Source organism: Bombina bombina, chromosome 9 (genome assembly GCF_027579735.1).
Source record: "Bombina bombina isolate aBomBom1 chromosome 9, aBomBom1.pri, whole genome shotgun sequence".
NCBI lineage: Eukaryota > Metazoa > Chordata > Amphibia > Anura > Bombinatoridae > Bombina > Bombina bombina.
The window spans coordinates 153,564,582-153,587,394 of record NC_069507.1 but is presented as its reverse complement, the minus strand read 5'-3'; the positions used below and the strand labels follow the sequence as shown (position 1 = coordinate 153,587,394).

The 22,813-nt window shown below is 39.7% G+C and overlaps 1 protein-coding gene across 1 annotated transcript in view; it reads right to left on the bottom strand.

Moving 5' to 3' along the window:
* The window catches only part of STN1 (STN1 subunit of CST complex), a 343,767-nt gene that overhangs the window by 198,234 nt on the left and 122,720 nt on the right, over positions 1 to 22,813 (bottom strand). Inside the window, exon 4 of the mRNA XM_053692435.1 lies at positions 10,242 to 10,313. Coding sequence (XP_053548410.1) covers positions 10,242 to 10,313 — 72 coding nt within the window. The remainder of the gene's footprint in view (positions 1 to 10,241; positions 10,314 to 22,813) is intronic.

Here is a 22,813-nt window from a genome sequence, read left to right as displayed (position 1 = left end):
AACGAAAAACCACACAGCGCAGGCAGGGTACCCCCTGAATTTTTTCCCCCCTCCCTCCCTGCCCTCCCCCCCCGTATAGATTCCCCTCCCCCTCCCATTTATGCCATCCATTAAAACGCCTTATTATTATACTCTCCTCACATTCGGTTGTGAAGACACTACCCCATTTTCTGCTACCCTTCCACAAGACAAGGGTACACGCTCCTCTTTCGGAGCTCTATTTTTCTATTTCCTTTATTCCCCTTTCTTAACCCCCCTTTCCACGTATACTAAGACTTATATCAGCTGTTAACTATCTCAGTGCTTTCCGTTATAACCAGCTATTCTACCTTTCTGATCCCGCTTACTCCTCTTTTCTCTTGTATTGATCCCCCCCCCTTTTTTTTTTTTTTTTCTCATCTCTCTCCCTCCCCCCCCCCATCATGCAACGCAGTAGATTTGGTGAACACTCTCTTAGGCTCACTTCTATAAATGCAAAAGGCCTTAACAACCCGGGCAAACGCTCGATAGCTCTCCGAGAACTAAACAAATTGAAAAGTCAAATTATTCTAATACAAGAAACCCACTTTCAGAGGGGTAAGGAACCGCAATGGACCCCCAAACACTTCCCCACGTCCATCTTTGCCTCCGGTCCTGATAAAAAAAGTGGAGTGGGCATTCTTATCCATAAAACACTTCCTATACAAATTACTCACCTAACCAAAGACCCCAAGGGACGTTTCATCTTCTTGGTAGGAAATCTACACGGACAACCCCTCACTATTCTAAATATATACGCACCCAACACTGCCCAAGATAAATTCCTTAAACAAGTACTGAACCTCCTATTAGATAACGCTAAGGGAGTGGTTTTTCTGGCCGGAGATTTCAACCTAGGCATCAACCCACTCGTAGACACCTCAAAGGGAACCACTAGTATACCCAGCTCAGTCCTTAAGAAAGTTAGATCTGCCCTAACCACACACGCCCTACATGACGTTTGGAGAACCCTGCACCCCAATGACAGGGACTACACTTTTTTCTCTGCACCTCACAACTGCTATTCACGCATTGACTATGTCATGACTGACTCTCATGGTCTATCTCTCATATCACATTGCGAAATTGGTAACATCACGTGGTCCGACCACGCTCCTGTTACCTGCTCCATTCTTTGGCCCGATCTCCCAATTCTATCCAAAAGCTGGAGACTTGATGATTCCCATTTAGACGATCCGCTTATTCTAGATGAGGCAGAGAGGGCACTCTCTGAATACTTCTCACTCAATGCAAACACAACACCATCCCCTACTTTAGAATGGGAGGCGCACAAATCGGTAATCCGCGGTATATTCATAAAACATAGCATCAGACAGTCAAAACAAGCCAAAATCTATCACACAAAATTACTAGAAAGGATTAACACCCTTGAGGAGACCCATAAACAAGAACCCTCTAATGACACCTGTAAGCAGGAGTTGATGTCCGCAAGGACAGAACTCAAACAATACCTTATAAAACAGCATCAGCGAACGGCCTTACACCTTAAGCAATATTATTATGAGGGTGGGAATAAACCGGGTAGAGTGTTAGCGAGAACCCTGCGGAGGAGAAAATTGGCCTCATATATCCAATCACTACACACTACAGATGGCAAAACAGTTCACAGTAGTAAATTAATAGCTTCTACTTTTAGGGACTATTACATGACTTTGTACAATATAGACAATACCACCCCCCCATCTCTGCCTCAGTTAGATGAACCTACCCTCAGAGAACGCTCAGATAGATTTTTCTCCAATCTTAACCTCCCCACTTTGAATGACAGTGAGAGGGAAGATCTTGCATCCATTATCACGCTAGAGGAACTCCAGCAGGCTCTAAAAAACACCCCTGCGGGTAAATGTCCAGGGCCAGATGGATTCACCCCTAAATACTATAAGACATTTAGCAATCAGTTATTCCCTCATATGCTACAGTTATTCAACAACCTGCGAAAAACCCCGACTCTATCTAGATCTCTCCTAGAGGCCCACATAACCGTAATCCCTAAGCCCGGCAAAACGGCCAATCGCCCCGAAAACTTTAGGCCCATATCCCTCATAAATTCGGATGTGAAATTGTTAGCTAAAGTTCTTGCTAACAGACTAAACAAATTTCTGCCTAAATTAATAGCTACCGATCAAGTTGGCTTTGTCCCGGGCAGAGAAGCCCGGGATAACACCATAAAAATTATACACCTTATAAACCACGCGAAAACAACAAATACACCCCTGATCCTTTTGGCGACCGATGCGGAGAAGGCCTTCGACCGGGTTCGGTGGTCTTTTCTGCAAAGGTCTATGTTGGAAATGGGCTTCCCTGAGCCCTTTCTGAATATGACAATGGCTTTATACTCTCACCCCAATGCTAGAATTAGGACTAATGGGGTCCTCTCTGACTCGTTTGACATTAAAAACGGCACCAGGCAGGGGTGTCCCCTTTCTCCCCTCCTCTTCGCCATCTCCATGGAGGTACTGGCTCAGAGGATTAGAAATAACACTGAGATTAAGAGCATAAAGACAGGGGAGCAAGAGCATAAACAAGCTCTCTATGCAGATGATGCGTTGTTCACATTAACAGAGGCCGACACTTCTATCCCTGCCTTACTCACAGAACTGAACAATTATAGTAAGATCTCTAATTTCCAGCTGAACCTTTCTAAATATGAACTCCTCAACATAAATACTAACCCAAACTCCATAAATCATTTGAGTAACGCTTACAACATCCCCATCGCGCGACACAAATTAAAATACTTAGGTATATTTCTCTCCACCAACATGTCAGACTTAATTAAACTCAATTATAACGCCTTAAAAAATGAAATTGTTAGGGATTTGTCATCCTGGAAAAGCAAAAAGTTATCTTGGCTAGGGAGAATTGGAGTGCTTAAAATGAACGTCCTGCCCCGGATTTTATATCTCCTCCAGGCTCTCCCCATTTCACTCCCGGAGGGGTACATTCCGCAATTACAAAAAACATTTGAACAGTATATATGGGATGGGTCTAAACCCAGAATCCCTAGGAAAACTATGTATCTTTCAAGAGATGAGGGGGGCTTGGGAGTGCCTTGCTTGGAAAGATTTAAAACAGGCAATTTCACTACAACACATGGTGGAATGGGCCACAACTCTAGAGATAAAACATGGATAAATATTGACAGGCAAATACTCAAATTGAACAACATCGCTACACTAGGCTGGATATCACATCACCTTAGACCAAAACTAATTAATAACTATCTCATCACAACGAATGTACTGACAGACTGGGATAAGACAATGGCCACAACTACACACATCTTGACTAGGGATGCCCCACTTACACCCATCATAGAGCACCCTGCCCTCCCATTCTGTAGACTAGGATTTACTAGAATGCAACCGTACAGCCTCCGCACAGGCACGATATCATTTGTCACAATAGATGGGAAACTTAAAACACATTCTGACATGATGGAGGCTCATGGGGAGATTTTCTCCTCATGGCTTCAGTATCATCAATTGATACATTTTATAACTCACCATAAACATAAAAATGATTTTGGTAGAAAACTGACACCCTTTGAGGAACTTTGTGTTTCGCAAGCAAATCCGACTCACTTGATTCCTAAAATTTATAAAATTCTAGGCAACCCTGACTCATTAAACCTCCCTTCCTACACGTACTCGTGGAAGAAGGAATTAAACTGTAACTTAGAAGAGGAGTCCTGGCGTCAGGCCTTTCGAATGACCAAAAAAACTTCTGTTTCGGCAGTGATACAGGAAATTCACATAAAACTCCTGTGTAGATGGTATCTAACCCCGTCCCGATTACACAGAATATACCCCTCACTTAGCAGCACCTGCTGGAGAGGCTGTGGAGGGGAAGGTACGCTCCTCCATATCTGGTGGGCTTGCCCCAGGCTTGGGGAATTTTGGCGAGAGATTATGTCAGAAATGTCGGAGATATTGGGAGCACTGGTTCCTCATACCCCAACTACATTGTTGTTCCTATCACTTCCAAAGTTGTCTGGCGAGGGTAAATGCCCTTTCTTACTAATTATGCTCACTGCAGCTAAAAAGCTCATACCAAAGTTCTGGAAGACCCAAATCATCCCTACATTGGAGGATTGGAGAGTAGCCGTTGCGGACCTCCTTTCTCTGGAGAGATACCACTATCTAAAAACGCACCACCTTGAGATCCACGAAATGATGTTGGCCCTGTGGAGTAGACAGATTTAATTAGGGCTGCCCCCTCCCCCACTCCCCTTCCCTCCCCCCCCTTTTTTTTTTTTTTTTTTTTTTTTTTTTCTCTTCTCTTCTTCCTCTTGTTCTTCATCCTTTTCTCTACCTTCTTTCTTCGGCTGAGAGACGTTTCCCTCAGTCTTCGCTGATTTATTAATGGTTGGTTTTTCAGCAGCTTTAAACTTTATTGTAAAATTTGTGCAATATGTGAGAGATTGACATAACTCGTTACCCCACCTCTGGAACACACCCCTTTCTCTCAATTAGATCTCTTATAGAAGAGACAACTGTGTATGCATAAGTTATAAGTTACCACAGGGGGATATCATGAACAATGAGTTTGTATAACTTTCAATTTGTCTTAATCCCTGTATTCTATAATTTGACTTGTATATCCTTTGTTGTCTCTTTGGAATATCTTAATAAAAATTTTCAAAAAAAAAAAAAAAAATTAAGATAGAGAATGCAATTCAAAAAATATACTTTACAAATTTCTTCCATTATCAAAATGTGCACACTCATATGCACACTTTCTGAGGTGCCAGCTCCTACTAAGCAGCCACTGTACAACGTTGGTCGTTATGCCCTTAAGGACCAGCGACGTACCCTGTACGTCGCTGCAGTCCTGGGCTTCTCTCTGCCGCAATCTCGCTCAAAATAGTGAGATTGCACTATTTCTGCATGCCCTACGAGTGGGGCACTGCAGAAATAGATCTGCAGAGTTACTGATGCAGAGGGGGCCACTCTGTGGCCCTCTCTGCCTCGGTAAGAGGTGGTGCCGATCGTTGGTGAGTGGGAGCGTAAGGAGGGAGGCGGGTGGGCGGCCCATCGCTGGAGGAAGCGGGAGTGGGTGGGACCCTACGATAAATTTCTCTTTGTTCTCTTGGTATCTTTATTTGAAAAAGTAGGAACATAAGCTTACGAGCCTGCCCATCTTTGGTTCAGCACCTGGGTACAGAGCTTGCTGGTTGGTGGCTAAATGTTCCCACCACTCACTATCCAGGATGCTGAACCAAAAATGGGCTGCCTCGTAAGCTTACATTCCTCCTTTTCCAATAAAGATACCAGAGAACAAAGAAAAATTGATAATAGGAGTAAATAAGAACGTTGCTTAAAACTGCATGCTCTATCTGAATCATGAAAGAAAAAAAATAGGTTCAGTATCCCTTTAAAATGTATAATAATAATAATAAATGTTTGCAAACTGCCCTTACTTGGTTGCTATTCTGTTATTGTTACATATGATAGTAACAACATTCCTATTTGTTGAAATACAAATTAGGAATCATTCTTAGACTCTAATATGACTTGAAGTTAGAAAGTAACAATTCACTTAAAAATTCAGATTATTAAAGAAAATTTTCATCCAATTCACTTGTGACTCAGATTTTAGTTCACATTAACATATTTTAAAATACATTTTAATAAAAATTATGTTTTAATTAAATTTTAGGATTGTGTGGGAAGAGCTGGCGCTACAAAAATACCCTAAAGTCAAGTACAGGAGGGTACCCCCAAAGGAAACCCCCCAAAAGGAAACGGATAGTACAAAGGGTGTGGAGTACTGGCGCTATGCAGCTAGGGACAGTGGAAGTATAGAATAACAGTATCTGTGATATATACAGGGAAGTGATGGTGATTGATCTATTCAATGTATCAAAAAGATGTGACTAAAGATGAGCTTGAAGAAAACAAATTACAATAGTACAGATTTTAATACATAAAATATAAAAGCAAATGCTACATAAAATATAATATATAGAAATGCTAAAAAACATACAATTGCAGATGTTACTATAGGCACTAATATTGTGCAAAATGTGTGTAATGTCGGATCACACTATACGGTACTCCGGCAGTTAGTCTCTCTCTGTTGCAGACGCGCCCCATGGAGTACTTGACTTCCGGGTTCTGTGCTGCGTCTGATCATCACGTAAATGGTCTTGTCAGCTGACACACAGCTGATTCCGCCTCCGATGCGCTTGATACATACAGTGTATGCGTAAAAAACTTCTGCCGATGTGTATAATATCCCACAGTAGGTAACAAGGATATCATAAGATCACAGTCAGGCCAGTGGCCAGTGGGGAAGTGATATCACAATGTCAGTTAGCTCTAGTGCTGGGCAGTAATAATACAGCCTTAGTGGATGTAAGTGTAAATGTTCATATATAAGTTTGTGCAATGTCCAGGATAATAAAGGAAAATTGCAGAACAAAGTCAGTAGAGTGTAGCATATACCAGGCTACAAAATTGACAAACAAAATAACACAATCAACTCGTTTCAACCCTCTCCAGGGGCTTTTTCAAGATTAAGTTTTTTATTTTAATTTAATCTTAGGTTTTTTTTTTTTGTTTTTCAATAATGTTAGGATTTTTTATTTTAATTGTATGTTATTTTGTTATTTTTTTTATTTTTAATTAATTTATTAAGAAGATAGTTTTTTTTAATTTTATGTTACTGGTTTTAACTTAGGTGGTGTTAGGTTAGGGGGCGGTTAGGTGTTTTTTTGTTAATATTTCGTGCGGACGGTTAGGTGTTTTTTGTTAATGCTTTGTTTGGCTGTGCGCGCAACTGAGGCCGGACGCATTACAAATGCGATTATAGTATAGATACACACACATTTATATATATATATATATATATATATATATATATATATATATATATATATATATATATATATATATATATATATATATATATATATAGATATATATAAAAAATATATATATATATAGATATATATATATAGATAGATATATATATATATATATATAGATATATAGATATATATATATATAGATATATATATATATATAGATATATATATATATATAGATATAGAGACACATACACACTAATACAGAGAGAATATCAATGGCAGATATGATATGTATCGCTAATAGAAATCTAAGGTAAAAAGATCCTTAAGCATATAGATGGTGCAGACCCTGTAAAATAATTATAACAGACTATAAGAAGAGAAACAGGACACATCAAAATACATGTTCCTACTAAAGATAGGGAATAAAGCATTCTTTTTACATATCAAGAAAGCTGTATATTTATTCTGCGCCTACAAATCTAGGCATAAAGTGGACAGTAAACCTAAATTTCATCATCGAGAAGTCAATATATACACATTAGGTACAAGAAGAGAATACATATAAAACAAAAGCTATGTCACAAGACTAGCAAGGGCCCATACAGTAATATACATCAGGAGCAAGAAGTCTGCAGAGTAGATTCCACTACACCCCATCTGCACACAGAACCCCCTCAGCAAGAGCCAGGAGGCACACCCTGGGCAAGTTCACAAATAGGGTTCTAAGTGGGTCATACTATCCTGAAGTGCAGGCAGGCATAAAGCAGAATAAGCAGAGAAATGGCAAAACATAACAGCCGAATGCATAAACGTGGTTAGGCAAGCATCCATAGAGAGAGAGAGACATTTAAAAATAAAAGAACATTTTTTATAAGAACATTGGAATGTTAAATATTTCTTTTAAAAAAACAGTAAAACACATTACAATATATAAAAAAAGTTTTTTCATGTTTAAAAGGTATTTGAGTGGAAAGGGCTCCAAAGTATGTATGTATGTATGTATATACACACACACACGTGTATATATGTGTTTCTATACATATTTACACATATAAACACAAATACACATACTCATGGCCCAGCTTACTCTTATTTAAAGAGATATGATCCCCAAAAATGTTCTTTCATGATTCAGATATTGCATGTGATTTTAAACAACTTTCTATTGTCTTCTGTTATCAATTGTTCTTCCTTCTCTTGATATCTTTTGTTAAAAAGCAGGGAAGTATGTTTAGTAGTCGACCCATTTCTAGAGCACTATATGGTAGCAGTTTTGCATAAATGTTATCCTTTTGCAAAACACTAGATGTCAGCACTATTTCCTGCCAGGTAGTGCTGCAGACAGAATATCATGGGAACAAAGCAAAGTTTATAACAGAAGTAAATTGGGATTTTTATTAAAAAATGGTATCAGTCTGAATCACAAAATAATTTTTTTTGGGCTTCATATCCCTTTAAGGCAATGCTACCAAAAAGCAGCTAGATTTTAGAATTGCATTGTCTAGTGGGAAGCTAGGAGTCAGACTAGACTCTCCTAAATAAGCACTTGGAGTGATTTTTACCCAATTACAATATTTTATCTAAACTATGGGGTCGATTTATAAAACGCTTCGCCCTACAGGGAACCTGTAGTCCATATTTAACATTAGACCGCTGCTTCCCTAACCTTTTCGCCACCTCTTAGGTGGGGGAATTTCATTCTCCCCGGTCTCGTCCAACCAGGGAGATTGACAGCTCCGGCCCGCATGTGATTAGATGTGCACAAGCAGGGGGTGGGATTGCATGTGAGCTCAAAATAGCGCTCGTGTGCAATGCTGAATTCCGGATGCGGAATTCAGCCTGCCAGAGGTGAGCTGCAGCAAACAGGGGCGCGTATGTGCGCCCCTGTCCACCGCAGCTTGATAAATCAACCCCTATAAGCACAAACACTGTAGGAACAGATGTTATAACTACTGTACTGGAGCAGAATACAGAATGTACAGTTTATATCAGTGATGGCTAACCTTGGCACGCCTGGTGTTTTGAAACTACATTCCCCATGCTGCTCAACTAGACTGCAGAGTGTCTAAGCATCATGGAAAATTTAGTTCCAAAATATCTGGAGTGCCAAGGATAGCCATCACTGGTTTATATTGAGGGGGGTAATTTTGGTTTTAGTGGTTAGTTCAAGGGTTGACTTTTATTAAAAATACCTATATAATCATAAGGTTGCCACACCAACTGGTGACCAGACTATTTTTCTTCTGACTACAATTAGTGATGGAAAGCTGAATATTCTTGGTTATGAAAAAAATGATGTCTCAGTTTTTTGCAGTAAATATTGTCCTAGTGTTATATACACACGCACACACATATACATACAAGGGTGGAAACATATCAATATGGTTAACTAGTCAATGGTTAAAAGCTACTACCAGCCCAAGGGAAAAGTTACTAGTCCACTCAATGTTAAAAAGATAGGAAAAAAGTCAAATTTCTAAGTTGTCCAAGACTAGTGGACCACTACAAATTTCAAGAATATATATATATATATATATATATATATATATATATATATATATATATATATATATATATATATATATATATACACACACACACATATATATATATATATATATATATATATATATATATACACATATATACACACACACACACATATATATATATATATATATATATATATATATATATATATATATATATATATATACATATACACACACACATATATATATATATATATATATATATATATATATATATACATATACACACACACATATATATATATATATATATATATATATATATATATATACACACACACACATATATATATATATATATATATACATATACACACACACACACATATATATATATATACACATATACACACACACACACATATATATATATATATATATATATATATATATATATATATATATATATATATATATATATACACATATACACACACACACACATATATATATATATATATATATATATATATATATATATATATATATATATATATATATATATATATATATATACACACACACACATATATCTATATATATATATATATATATATATATATATATATATACATACACACACACATATATATATATATATATATATACATATATATATATATATATATATATATATATACATATATATATATATATATATATATATATATATATATATATATATATATATATATATATATATATATATATATATATATATACACACACACACCGGGAATCAAATGGATTAATATGCAATAATACTTCTAAACAGTTGTATGGTTTGCTACTTATTTGATTATTTGAGGATCTACGCAATAATATGCCTTTACCTTGAAATGACACTTCTGTTGACATGGCACTCTTCCAGCATGTACAGTTTATAACACCAGTACTATCATCCACTACAAGACAACAAAACACAAATTAGATGCAACAGAGGTGCAGTTTACATGGTACAGATTTTGTTTCTGTTTCAGCAAACCTGCAAAACGTGTTCCCTATCACATTATCAAACCAATACTTACCCATTCTAAACACTCATAACTCATCTGTACTACAGATCTGTTTTGTTTAGACAAATAGAAGACTGAAGTAGGAAATAAAACTATTATTTGGCCCTGAAAAAAAATGAAGTGGCGGAAAAGGATGGGTGGGGTTGACTGGCAGGTAGCCTAAAGCCATTAGACGTGTCAATGAGTTCTTACTTGTTTTATCAAACTAACATTAAACATTCTCTAGATGTATTACACAATACAGATCCAGCCCCCCCCCCCAAAAAAAAATCAAAGATACAAAGAACTAAGGAAGTCAGCAAATAACAAATAGAGATAATCACAGGTAGCATCTTGATTTGCACTTCATGGTTTACATTTCTTAAATGTTCACAAAACAGAACATTCAACACTTTGGTTCTGAAATATTAAAGAAACAAACTGTTTGAGATTGTAATATAGAACATTTAATTATGTATAGTAAAAAAACAACAGCAACAAAAAAACAACAATGTTTCAATAAACTTTATTTTCTCCCTTTTCATGTGATTTAACTCTGAAAATTGTTGTTTTTCTCAATTCCTCCGAGCTTCTATAAAGTAGAGTGCTGTTTAGTACCTAGGTTGTCCCCTTATCTTTCTCTTCTGCTGAGGACAATTAGACACAGATTTAATACAGGCAAACAAAAAGAGTGTGCAAACAACGCTGTGTGGATACCCTGTTAGTTACTTTAACAATCCTATATTCCACACAGCTTTGTTTGCACCCTCTCTTATTGTTCTTTTTTATATCTGCCCCTAATTGTCCTGAGCAGAAGAGATATAAAAGGTGAAATCCTAGGTTCTAACATGGCAGCTCCTATTACTTTTTATTAGCAGTTTATTGAATCTAAACCTTTACACTTATATCTACAACTCATATACTGTTAAAAAAATTACATCTACATAGTATTCTCAAGCTAATGTCTATTTTAAATACATAATTATATAACATTTACTTATTTTTTTTTAAAAAAATGTAAGTCATGGCTTTACAAACTCAGCCATGGTGCCTTAAAATTAGGCCCCAAAGCCCTATACATACATATACACACACACACACACGCACACTTGAAAATAAATAAAACATTTTTAAATAATGCAGAAAAAAAAAACTGACTGCAAAAATCTTTTATATTAAAATTAGGATCTTGGGGGGGCGGAGCTAGCTCTGAAACAGAAAGAATGCATATTCACACAGCTCCGATAAAAACTGTCCTAAAACTAATGATTTTAATGGTTTGTTGTATCTCAACTTGCAGCATGCAGTCTGGCTGTTTACAGAGTCACTTGCCAGTGAATTTTGGACGCTAGACCAGCACTCTAGAGAAATGGTAACCTACATTCTTAATGGAGATATTTGCGGAGGTGACCTGGAGGCGGCCATCTTATAGCCTACGCAGCAGTTTAGGTATCTTGACTTGAGTATTGAAACACAGGGCTGCAGTGAACAGAGGAAAAAATAATTCTAAGTGGAAGCTGGATTCTACTAGAGCACGCGATGACTATAGCCGAATATATCGTGAATGGGCTGAGTGCTTTGTTGGATGCGTGTCAAGTGGCGTGGGAGAACGCGCTATTGAACGAGTTCAATCCTGGTGTTGCCAATACCCCAGCTGCCGCCTTTAATGCGGACCCTGCAATATGTGGATTAACCATGGGAGAGCCGTTACATGGCATTCGGCAGAAGCAAGATTGGGGACCCACTCTCATTGCACGGAAACATCTGACCACATGGGTTGCAGCTGATACAGGAGAGCAGCCACCCGACTACACAATTAGAAGCTCAGAGGACTTACTAGTTGCGCACGGCAACTCACGGATCATCTCACCGTGCTTAACCCCCGTATTCCTGCTAGTGAGTAAAGGCCTATACGGCGAGAACGCTGTTGATTCCCGAGAGGACACTGGGAGAAATGGCAGCTCTGGCTTTATGGCCACTGGTTTGCTGGACTCGACAATAGCCGGGAGAGAACATCTAATGACCGACAGACATCCCAGGGCTATTCACGACCATTTTTTTCATGTTGGCAGTTCTCCTACATATTCTTCAGCCAGGCGGGGAATAGGATAACTCTTCCTTTGTAGGGTGAACTTTGTTTCTACAGTCTGTTGCTCTACTGTGCCCAAGTAAAGTTCTTAAATTTGAGACTTTTTATTTCCTCTTGCAATTATAAAATATGATGCTCATCAGCTGAACTCACAAGTTGCCCTATAAGTTTGTTGATTTGTTTAATACATGGTTGTTTATTTAGAAGTGCAGAATAGCAGAGACGACTAGTGTTCTAAGGTTTGTTATAGAACTCTGGCTATTTTCTATTTCTTTAAGAATGTTGAATTATATCTATAGTGCTGTCTGTTCTCTAGGCCCTCACAATCTGATCCATGCCTATAAACACTAAATGCAGGGTTATTTATATTTAAATATTTTAAGATTGTTGTATTATATTTCTAGTACTGACTATTTTCTAAGTCCCTACAATCTGCTCCATGCTTGTATACGTTAGAAGCAGGGTCATTTATTCTTAAGTATTTGGTATTAGACCCCAAGCCACCCAATTGCTGACTGTGAAAATTGCTACCTAGGACCCTACATATGCAGTTCTTTGGACAGATTATTATAGTCGAGATTTCCACCTAGTTTAGTGGGCATTACCAAAGCAGTCCTTGGACCTCAGTTATATTGTCTTATTTTATATATCTATATTTGTCAGACTCTTATCGTTTTTATACTAGCCATATTCTTGTATTGTGTATATACATTTCACTCTGGACCTAGGGGTATAGGGCCCATACTCCTGGGTCAGTGTTATAATATGCCTAGTGTTAAGTGGGACTCTAACTGTAATAATACTGGTACTCTTCAGTAGAAAATATATGTCTGATGCTCAAGTTTTACTTTAGCAGCAAGTTTTTGCTAGTAGATATAAATGTTTCCCGCTAATCAATATAGGATAGTTTACACAAGAATTTATAGCTCATATTTCACCGAGATGTGGTTTAATCTAATTGTACCTAGTTAAATAAATGCATCCAGCATTATTCTGTTTCAGCCCAACTTGGATCTCTGTATACAGGTCATTTTTAATATGGCCATTATTAGATTGACCCCCCCAGCTCATATAGCTTACTGGTTAAGCTCAGGGGCACAGACCCCATATGTACCCACTAATCCTGTTTAATTGCATTTATTACAAGTGTGTCATTAATATATCCCCCTTACCCCTTAAATTGAGGTATGGTCTCTATAAGATCTAAAGATAGTTTCATAAAGACAGATGATATGTTTACTTCATGGTACACAACATGCTATATTTATGCTTGGTAACAAATTCCATGTATATTTTTTTTTTTTTTCAAATGTCACAGATGTTAATGTAAGTGTATCACTGTATTATAAGCTCCACTGGCAATGAGTCATTATAGGCTTTGTGTACATTACAGTTGTATAGTGTGGACATAGCTTTTTACGTAATGGTCTGTGCACTTGTATTGGATTATTTCTGTTATTTACTGAATGTGAATGGTATTCTGTTATGTTTGAATATACCTCAATAAAAAAAAAAAAAAAAAAAAAATTAGGATCTTAGTTACACAACATGGCCATTTTCTGCTCAGCCAGTCACTAATCAGCCAGGTGTCTCAGTGTTGACTGGTCCTAACACTACAATATTTTGCCTTCATGGGCTGAATCATTTCTGCCTCTCTTTATAATAAATTGAGACTTTCTGGCTTTATATACAACTCCAATACACTGTCATGAGTACACCTAAGGTTGTGTGGGGTGCTTTAACCAATAGGAAATGTTTTTGTTTTTTTAAAATACATAGACACAAAGTTTTGTTTAGCAACACCTTACAAAAAGAAATGAAATAGATCTTTGGGGAGTGGTGCCAATAAGATCAAATAGTCGCACAAATCAGTGGGTAGGGATGGGCGAATGTTTCTAAAAATTCAAAATGTAAAACTAATTTTGATACATTCATTCATTTGAATCGAATTTCGAATGTTTATATAACATTCTAACATTGTATTTTCGAATTTTTGTTTTTGAATTTTTCAATACTATTCGAAAATATTTGTTTGAATAATAGAATGTTTAGCTATGTATTTTATCAGTTTCGAAATGGAATATTTGAATTCGAAATAGTATTTCTAGTCTACAACTGTGTTTTATAAATGTAATATTCAAATTCGAAATAGTATTTCTAGTCTACAACTGTGTTTAATAAATGTAATATTCAAATTCGAAATAGTATTTCTAGTCTACAACTGTGTTTTATAAATGTAATATTCGAATACGAAATAGTATTTCTAGTCTACAACTGTGTTTTATAAATGTAATATTCGAATACGAAATAGTATTTATAGGGCGCGATCCGATATAGATCGTAGTTTGCGGCGCAAGCGAGGGAACCCGCGTCGCCCGCAGTTTCAGCTCGCAACTCGAGCTATCCCATATACGGCGCCGTCAGAGGCTAAAGTGCCGTAAGTCTCACAAACCAGCGATGTCCAGAAATCTGCGCAAGTACAAATTTCTGGCGTCGCCAGTGACTTACGGCACGTTAGAAACTGCCGGCGCCTACAAAACCTGACTAAAGTCTAAATCACCCGCACTGTCTAACACGCCTCCCTAACATAGCCCGACACATCTAACCCTCTATCCGCTATCCCCCCTCACTATCCTAACCATAAAATATGTATTAACCCCTAAACCGCCGCTCCTGGAGCCCGCCGCTACCTAATAAAGTTATTAACCCCTAAACCGCAGCCAGCTATATTAAATCTATAACCCCCTAAAGTGAGCCCCTACCCCGCCGCTATCTATTTTAAAATTATTTAACCCCTAAAATACTAAACTATCCCTACCACTAAACCTAAGTCTAACCCTACAAATAGCCCTGAAAAGGGCTTTTTGCGTGGCATTGCCCCAAAGTAACAGCTCTTTTGCCAGCCCTTAAAAGGGCTTTTTGCGGGGCATGCCCCAAAGAATTCAGCTCTTTTGCCAGCCCTTAAAAGGGCTTTTGGCGGGGCTTTGTCACAAAGTAAACTGCTCTTTTGCCTACAATCTACATCCCCCTACACCGCGGCCACCTATAATAAATTTATTAACCCCTAATCTAATCCCCCTACACCGCCGCCAGCTATATTAACCCTAATTATATTAGGGTTAATATAGTTAATATAGTTATTATATTATATATATTAACCCTAATTATATTAGGGTTAATATAGTTAATATAGTTACTATAGTATTTATATTAACTATATTAACTCTATCTAACCCTAACACCCCTAACTAAATTCTTATTAAATAAATCTAATTCATATTATAAACTAAAATATTCCTATTTAAATCTAAATACTTACCTATAAAATAAACCCTAAGATAGCTACAATATAATTAATAATTACATTATAGCTATGTTAGGGTTTATATTTATTTTACAGGTAAATTGTTAATTATTTTAACTAGGTATAATAGCTATTAAATAGTTATTAACTATTTAATAGCTACCTAGTTAAAATAATTACCCAATTACCTGTAAAATAAATCCTAACCTAAGTTACAAATACACCTACACTATCAATAAATTAAATAAACTACAAATATTTATCTAAAAATACAATTAAATAAACTAAACTAAATTACAAAAAAAAAAAAAACACTAAATTACAAAAAATAAAAAAAAGATTACAAGATTTTTAAGCTAATTACACCTATTCTAAGCCCCCTAATAAAATAATAAAGCCCCCCAAAATAAAAAAAAATCCCTACCCTATTCTAAATTAAAAAAAGTTCAAAGCTCTTTTACCTTACCAGCCCTTAAAAGGGCCTTTTGTGGGGGCATGCCCCAAAGAAAACTGCTCTTTTGCCTGCAAAAAAAAAAACACAATACCACCCCCCAACATTACAACCCACCACCCACATACCCCTAATCTAACCCAAACCCCCCTTAAATAAACCTAACACTACCCCCCCCCGAAGATCTCCCTACCTTGTATTCACCCCGCCGGGCAGAACTCCTCATCCGATCCGGGCGATGTCTTCTAGCAAGCGGCAGTGAAGTCTTCTTCCATCCGGGCGATGTCTTGAAGCAAACGGCAGAGAGTCTTCTTCCATCGGCGACGTCTTCAAGCAAATTGGCATCTTCAATCTTCTTTCTTCGCTCCTCCGCCGTGGAGCATCCTTCCGGCACGACGACTTCCCGACGAATGAGGTTCCTTTAAATGACGTCATCCAAGATGGCGTCCGTCGAATTCCGATTGGCTGATAGGATTCTATCAGCCAATCGGAATTAAGGTAGAAAAATCTGATTGGCTGATTGAATCAGCCAATCAGATTCAAGTTCAATCTGATTGGCCGATTGGTTCAGCCAATCGGATTGAACTTGAATCTGATTGGCTGATTCAATCAGCCAATCAGATTTTTCTACCTTAATTCCGATTGGCTGATAGAATCCTATCAGCCAATCGGAATTCGGACGCCATCTTGGATGACGTCATTTAAAGGAACCTCATTCGTCAGGAAATCATCGTGCAGGAAGGATGCTCCGCGGCGGAGGAGCGAAGAAAGAAGATTGAAGATGCCGATTTGCTTGAAGACGTCGCCGATGGAAGAAGACTCTCTAGCCGTTGGAGAGTGAGGACGTGTCTGCCTGAAGCTCTCTCCTGCAGACTTATAAAACCTTGGCATTTAGTGGGTTAAAGTGCGAAATTTTGCTTTTTGCTTGCCCCTGGTACTTGTCCTGCTTACCCTAAGCACTCCGGACAGGGCTGAGGATATTTGTGGGACGTTTTGCTTACAGTCCGGGCATACTACTGCCTCTCTAACTGAAGGCGCTCCTGAGGGGGACAGCGAAGAGACCTGCTCTCCGGAGGGTCGGGGCTCCGCTCCGGAGGGCTAACTACCACCTTACACAGAAGATTGAGCAAGGTCAACTGCCCTACATCGAGCCTGCTAGATAACAGATTTTGACCGCCTGCCACCTAGCGCACAAGACGCAACCTGCTCCGGATACCCCTGTCTTACCCTCAGCCCTGCCTACTGACTTGCTCCGGAGGGCCGGGGATCCGCTCCGGAGCACTTGTCAGCTGTGTGGGGTCTCCTAGCCACCGGACGCTCGGTACCTGCCTGTCTTGAGGAACTTTGGGAGCCATCACACGTGGGAGCTCAGGTGGCCTGATCTAACGGCTGGGAGATTTGCAGAGGCGAGCGGCGAGAACTGTTCCAGTGCGGTGCCCAAGGGAGATGAAGATTTAGAGGTGCCGAGAGACCAGTTTCACCCCTCAAAGCAATTGGTGTTTGGCCTTCTTGTTAGTGCAGCACAGGAGGGCGCGAACGGCGGCCATCTTGGGCCTAGATATTAATCAGATACCAGCGCCTGTTTGACTCCTTGATCCTCCACCATCAGCAGAGGATTTGCCGCCCAGCCGCACGACGTTGATTGGTGAGACTGTTCCTCTATATATTTCCTATATTGTTGGCCGGGTGTTGGGGGGCCTCCTCACATAGAGTTGTATTGCCCAGCTTGGGGAGAGACTATTCTAGGGGGGATTTGAGCTGCTATTACCCCCCCTTGAACTTTGTGGCTGTGCAGCCTAATCCCGCACTAGAGGAGGTCACACTGTCAGGACCTGGGAACGCTCTTGATAGGAGTAATCCTACCAATTTTACAGCAGTCTTTTAGAAGAGCATCCCCAGTGATTATTAAGACCCATCCAACAGGTCCTGTTAAGACATTCCCTGCCTGCTCACGCTATCTCCACTTGGGTACTGAACTGCTTATCTGAAACCAGACTTAAACTGCTTTCTCAAAGTTAGGCCAGCCTCAAACAGAACACCCTGAGACTCTCCTTAGATAGTTAAGGAACCCAGTACCTTTCCAGCCACGTACAGCAGTCTGACACATGATCTGTGTAACACATTTCTGCAGTCCATATTAGCTTGTGTATATGCCTTAGACTGTTAACAAATATTGCTGCTGTGTTATTTCATGTGTCTCTGGCCCTGTACTGCACAGCCTGACATTCCATACTAGTGGGCCTTACTATACTGTTAACTTATTGCTGCTGCGTCAGCTTATGTGTCTTTGGGCCTTGGCTCAAGGTGGAGTGTTGTGTTATTTCATTGCTGGTCTAACAACTCTTTTTTCCTGCAGGTCCATTTCATGGTAATAGTCTTGCCTGTATACTAAGCAACTGTATGCTCCATTTCCTTTGCAGGGATTTCTGTATAATATCGCCCATAATTACTTTACCACTTAGGGCTTTCATATATTAATCTAGATTTGCACTGATTAACCTATTGTGTCCTAGGCCTACATCGTGTTATTGTAGGTGTATTAGATCTGGTTTTGGAAATTGCAGAAAGTAATACCATCTTGGTTACCTTGTATGTTGACACTGTAGTGCCAGTTCTCTTTTTGTAATACTGATAATTCACACCTACAGCTGAGGGTGATTCACTTCTTTCCACCTGAGGTCAACCCTTCCTTAGTTAAGGGGTAGGTGATTCCATTTTGAGCCTAGCCTAGCCCAAGATCTGCACTATTGTTGATCTAATAAGGTATTTGTGGTATATTGACTGGTATAATCCGGCCAGCTCTGCGTGACTTCAAAAGGGTTAATTGCTGCCTTCCAATCCCTCACCTCCCCGCTCCCGCCTAGTCCAGGTGGGTCACATCCAATTCCCTTTCCCCTTCCTTCGGGTCGTATCCCCCTATTCCCCGAGGTGAGGGTCCAGATTTGTAGCATCAAATGTGAGTATTCATGTAACTTTAACCTCTAAAGTGTGACTCAGCCCCGCTCTAACCATGAGATAGATTTTATGTAAATTGTGTGGTTGTATGTGACATGCATAACCCTTGAATTTCTTCCAAAACAGCAGTATATTACCCTTGAGCCTCCAGGGATCTATTACTCTGCCTTCCAGGGATATAGTAACTAGTCTATAAAATGCCTCACATGATGAAGAAACATCCCAAATCAAACCCCAAACCTAAGAAGACAGTCTTTGACCATTTTGCCCACTCTTCTAAGGAGTCCCTACCCCACCCAGGTGGTGAAATAAGTGAACCGGACTCTCAAGACGAGGAGTCTCAATCCAGCCTACACTCCGCAACTGCCTCCCAACATTATATTACAGAATCATCGCTCAAGAAATTCCTAGCCATTCAGACTAAGTCCATCACCCAAGAAATCCAGCGCAGTTCTGCTGAACTCAAGAAAGAAATCTCAGAAATCGGTGACAGAGTTGATGCGCTGGAGCGCAAGCAGGATGATCAGGCTGTAGATCAATCCAACATTCTGGCCTATGCCGAAAATCTGGCTGAGCAGATTTCACAATTGGAGTCTAAATTGGCTGACATGGAGGACAGATCGAGACGAAGTAATATCAGATTCAGAGGAGTCCCGGAATCGGTGGCTCCAACAGATATTCAGGGCTACCTTCAGGATCTCTTCAGAGAGCTTATAGGCACCCCTGAAGGCCTCACTAGCACAATGGAGAGAGCACACAGGGCTTTGCGCCCTAGGACAGTGAGTTCTGACAAGCCGAGGGACATCATAGTGTGCTTCCATAGCTACCTATATAAGGATCGCGTTCTTCAAGCTGCCTTCCGAAAACCAAAGCTAAGTGGTAGGTTTGAGGGAGTACAATTACTACCTGACCTCTCAGCACACACCCTCCAACAACGTCGCCACTTTCAGTCAGTAACCTCTGCTCTACGCAAGGCCAACTTCCGATATCGATGGGGGTTCCCAACCAGGCTCATAGTAACCAAAGATAACCAGTCCATAACCATCACCACACCCTCTCAAGGTACGACCCTTCTGGCCTCATGGGGTTTATTGGTGGACCCCCTGGGTGCACGGACCCAACCTCGGTCTGCCTTGAGAGCTTCAGCTCCTGAATGGTCGACGAAAGAACAGAGAGTAAAAAGACCTAAGATACAACAATCACAAGTTTCCCAAGAACACTCTGAGCCCACTGAGTAGGTTCCTTCAGGAGTCATTGGTCCTGTTTTAAATGTATATAGGCTCCTAGGTCTTAACTGATGGTTCTTATTGACTAGCCTGCAACTTGAGTCAGGCAAGGTATTTGTGAGGCTTATTGAGCCGTCAAAATGTTTACTCACTTAATAAGTTATATGTTATTTGTCTTAGTAAGATATGTTATCTGCTGTTTTGTAACCACTTTGGTTTAAGCACTTTATGTTATGATAATTATGTTAATAGAGCGGGGCTGATGTTCTTGCCCCACTGCACTAGCTCCAGAGCTGTATGCTCAACCCCCCCACTGAAGCCCACGTCAGGGCTCCCTTGAGGTGGACTACTTCCACCGCTCTAGAGGCACTATCAAGTGTCTTCTCTATTTCCTTTCCTCTCCTCTCCTTATCTTCTTCCCCACTCTGTTTCCCAGACACTGGTACTCGGACCCTCCGTACCCAGCTCTTAATCACTTCCAGACATGACTTGCTCTCCTTTGAGGTTTCTCACCCAAAACGTTAGAGGACTTAACACTCCCTTTAAGAGAAGTCTCTTACTGCGCTCACTAAAACACCACAATCCTGACATAGTGTTCCTCCAAGAGACGCACTGGCTAATTGACGAGCCGATCAGACTCTCCTCCAGGGAATATACACATATAGAGTATGCACCCTTCTCCAAAAAAGCCAGAGGCACAGCTATTCTTTTGCATAAGAGGTTAGCCGTCGAACCTGTCTTGACCATTAGAGACCCACAGGCCAGATATGTCATCCTAATCTGTACCATCAACCATGTGCTCTATACACTTGTGTCAGTCTACTTGCCCAACACTCATCAGCCTAAGTGCCTCAAACACATACTTCATGTTATTTCCCAACACAAACAAGGTAGGGTTATTGTCTCGGGAGACTTTAACATGACCTGGGATCCGAAAGTAGATAGAAAGTCCTCTGACTTGGCCAGGGCGCCTCCTTCTACAGAACGACTTGCTGCAAAATTCCGTACTCTCATGACAGGATCAGGTTTTTTTGACATATGGAGGGCTATCCACACTAAGGATCGAGACTACACGCACTACTCACAATCACATCGACAATACGCCAGACTTGATTACATGTTCTCTACGGCAGACTCACTAGATCTGGTCACTAACACAGCCATCTCTATTTGCCCCTGGTCCGACCATGACTGTGTCACTGCCGACTTCATCTCCTCAAACACTACTCGCTCTAGACCCTCCTGGCGCATGCCCCACAATCTCCTACAAGATATTGCCCTTAGAGAAAAACTGCGTACAGAAATTACACACTTCCTGGAAACTAATGACCAGGCTCAGGTTGGAGATGACACCCTCTGGGGAGCTGCTAAAGCAACCATTAGAGGCCTAATGATATCTGAACAGGCTAAACTCCGAAAGCAAACGGGTCTCTCGTTGTCCCAGGCTCACATTAAACTTAGAAATCTAGAATCCCAAAATAGAGTAAAGCCTGCTAACTCCTTAGCAGCCCAAATAATAGATCTTAAAAATCACATCTCACAACTAGAGCTTAGGAGAACCCAGGATAACCTAACTAAACTCAAACAACTGTACTTTTATAAGGGCAATAAGGCGGACACCCTTCTAGCCAACAAAATCAGAAACAGAACTAGTATCTCACGTATACATAGCATTGTCAAAGAGAGCTCCCTCCTCAAAATTCCCTCACAGATAGGGGAGGCCTTTGCTGAGTTCTACTCTAACCTCTATAGCATAGAAAGGTCTGAGAGCCCCCCTGTGACCTCAGCAGACTCTATCCCCGAGTACTTAAAAGCGCTGAACCTCCCGTCCCTCTCACCCGATCAAAAGGATACCTTAAACTTGCCATTCTCTCTCAGAGAGGTGCAACAAGTCATCAAGAATTCCAAATCATTTAAATCGCCTGGACCAGATGGCTTCCCAGTGCATTTCTATAAAACTTACATTCAAGAACTTTCCCCCCTGCTTCTTAGACTCTTTAACTTAGCTAGAAGCGAAGGTAATTTCAAGAGTGAATTCCTTGAAGCCACTATTATAACTATTTTGAAACCCAATAAGGACCCCTCTCTTTGTGCCAGTTATAGGCCAATCTCGCTAATCAACACTGATATTAAATTCTTCTCCAAAATTTTAGCTAATCGTGTTGCCAGTCTTCTTCCCCATCTGATCAATCCAGACCAAGTTGGATTTATCCCCAAAAGAGAAGGGCCAGATAACACTAGAAGACTTTTGAATGTGATGAGCCTGTCGTCCAGCCTTAATAAACCTATGGCGATTATTTCATTGGACGCCGAAAAGGCCTTTGATCGGGTGAGATGGCGGTTCCTGTGGGAAGTGCTTGATATCTTTCAATTCCCAAGCTCCCT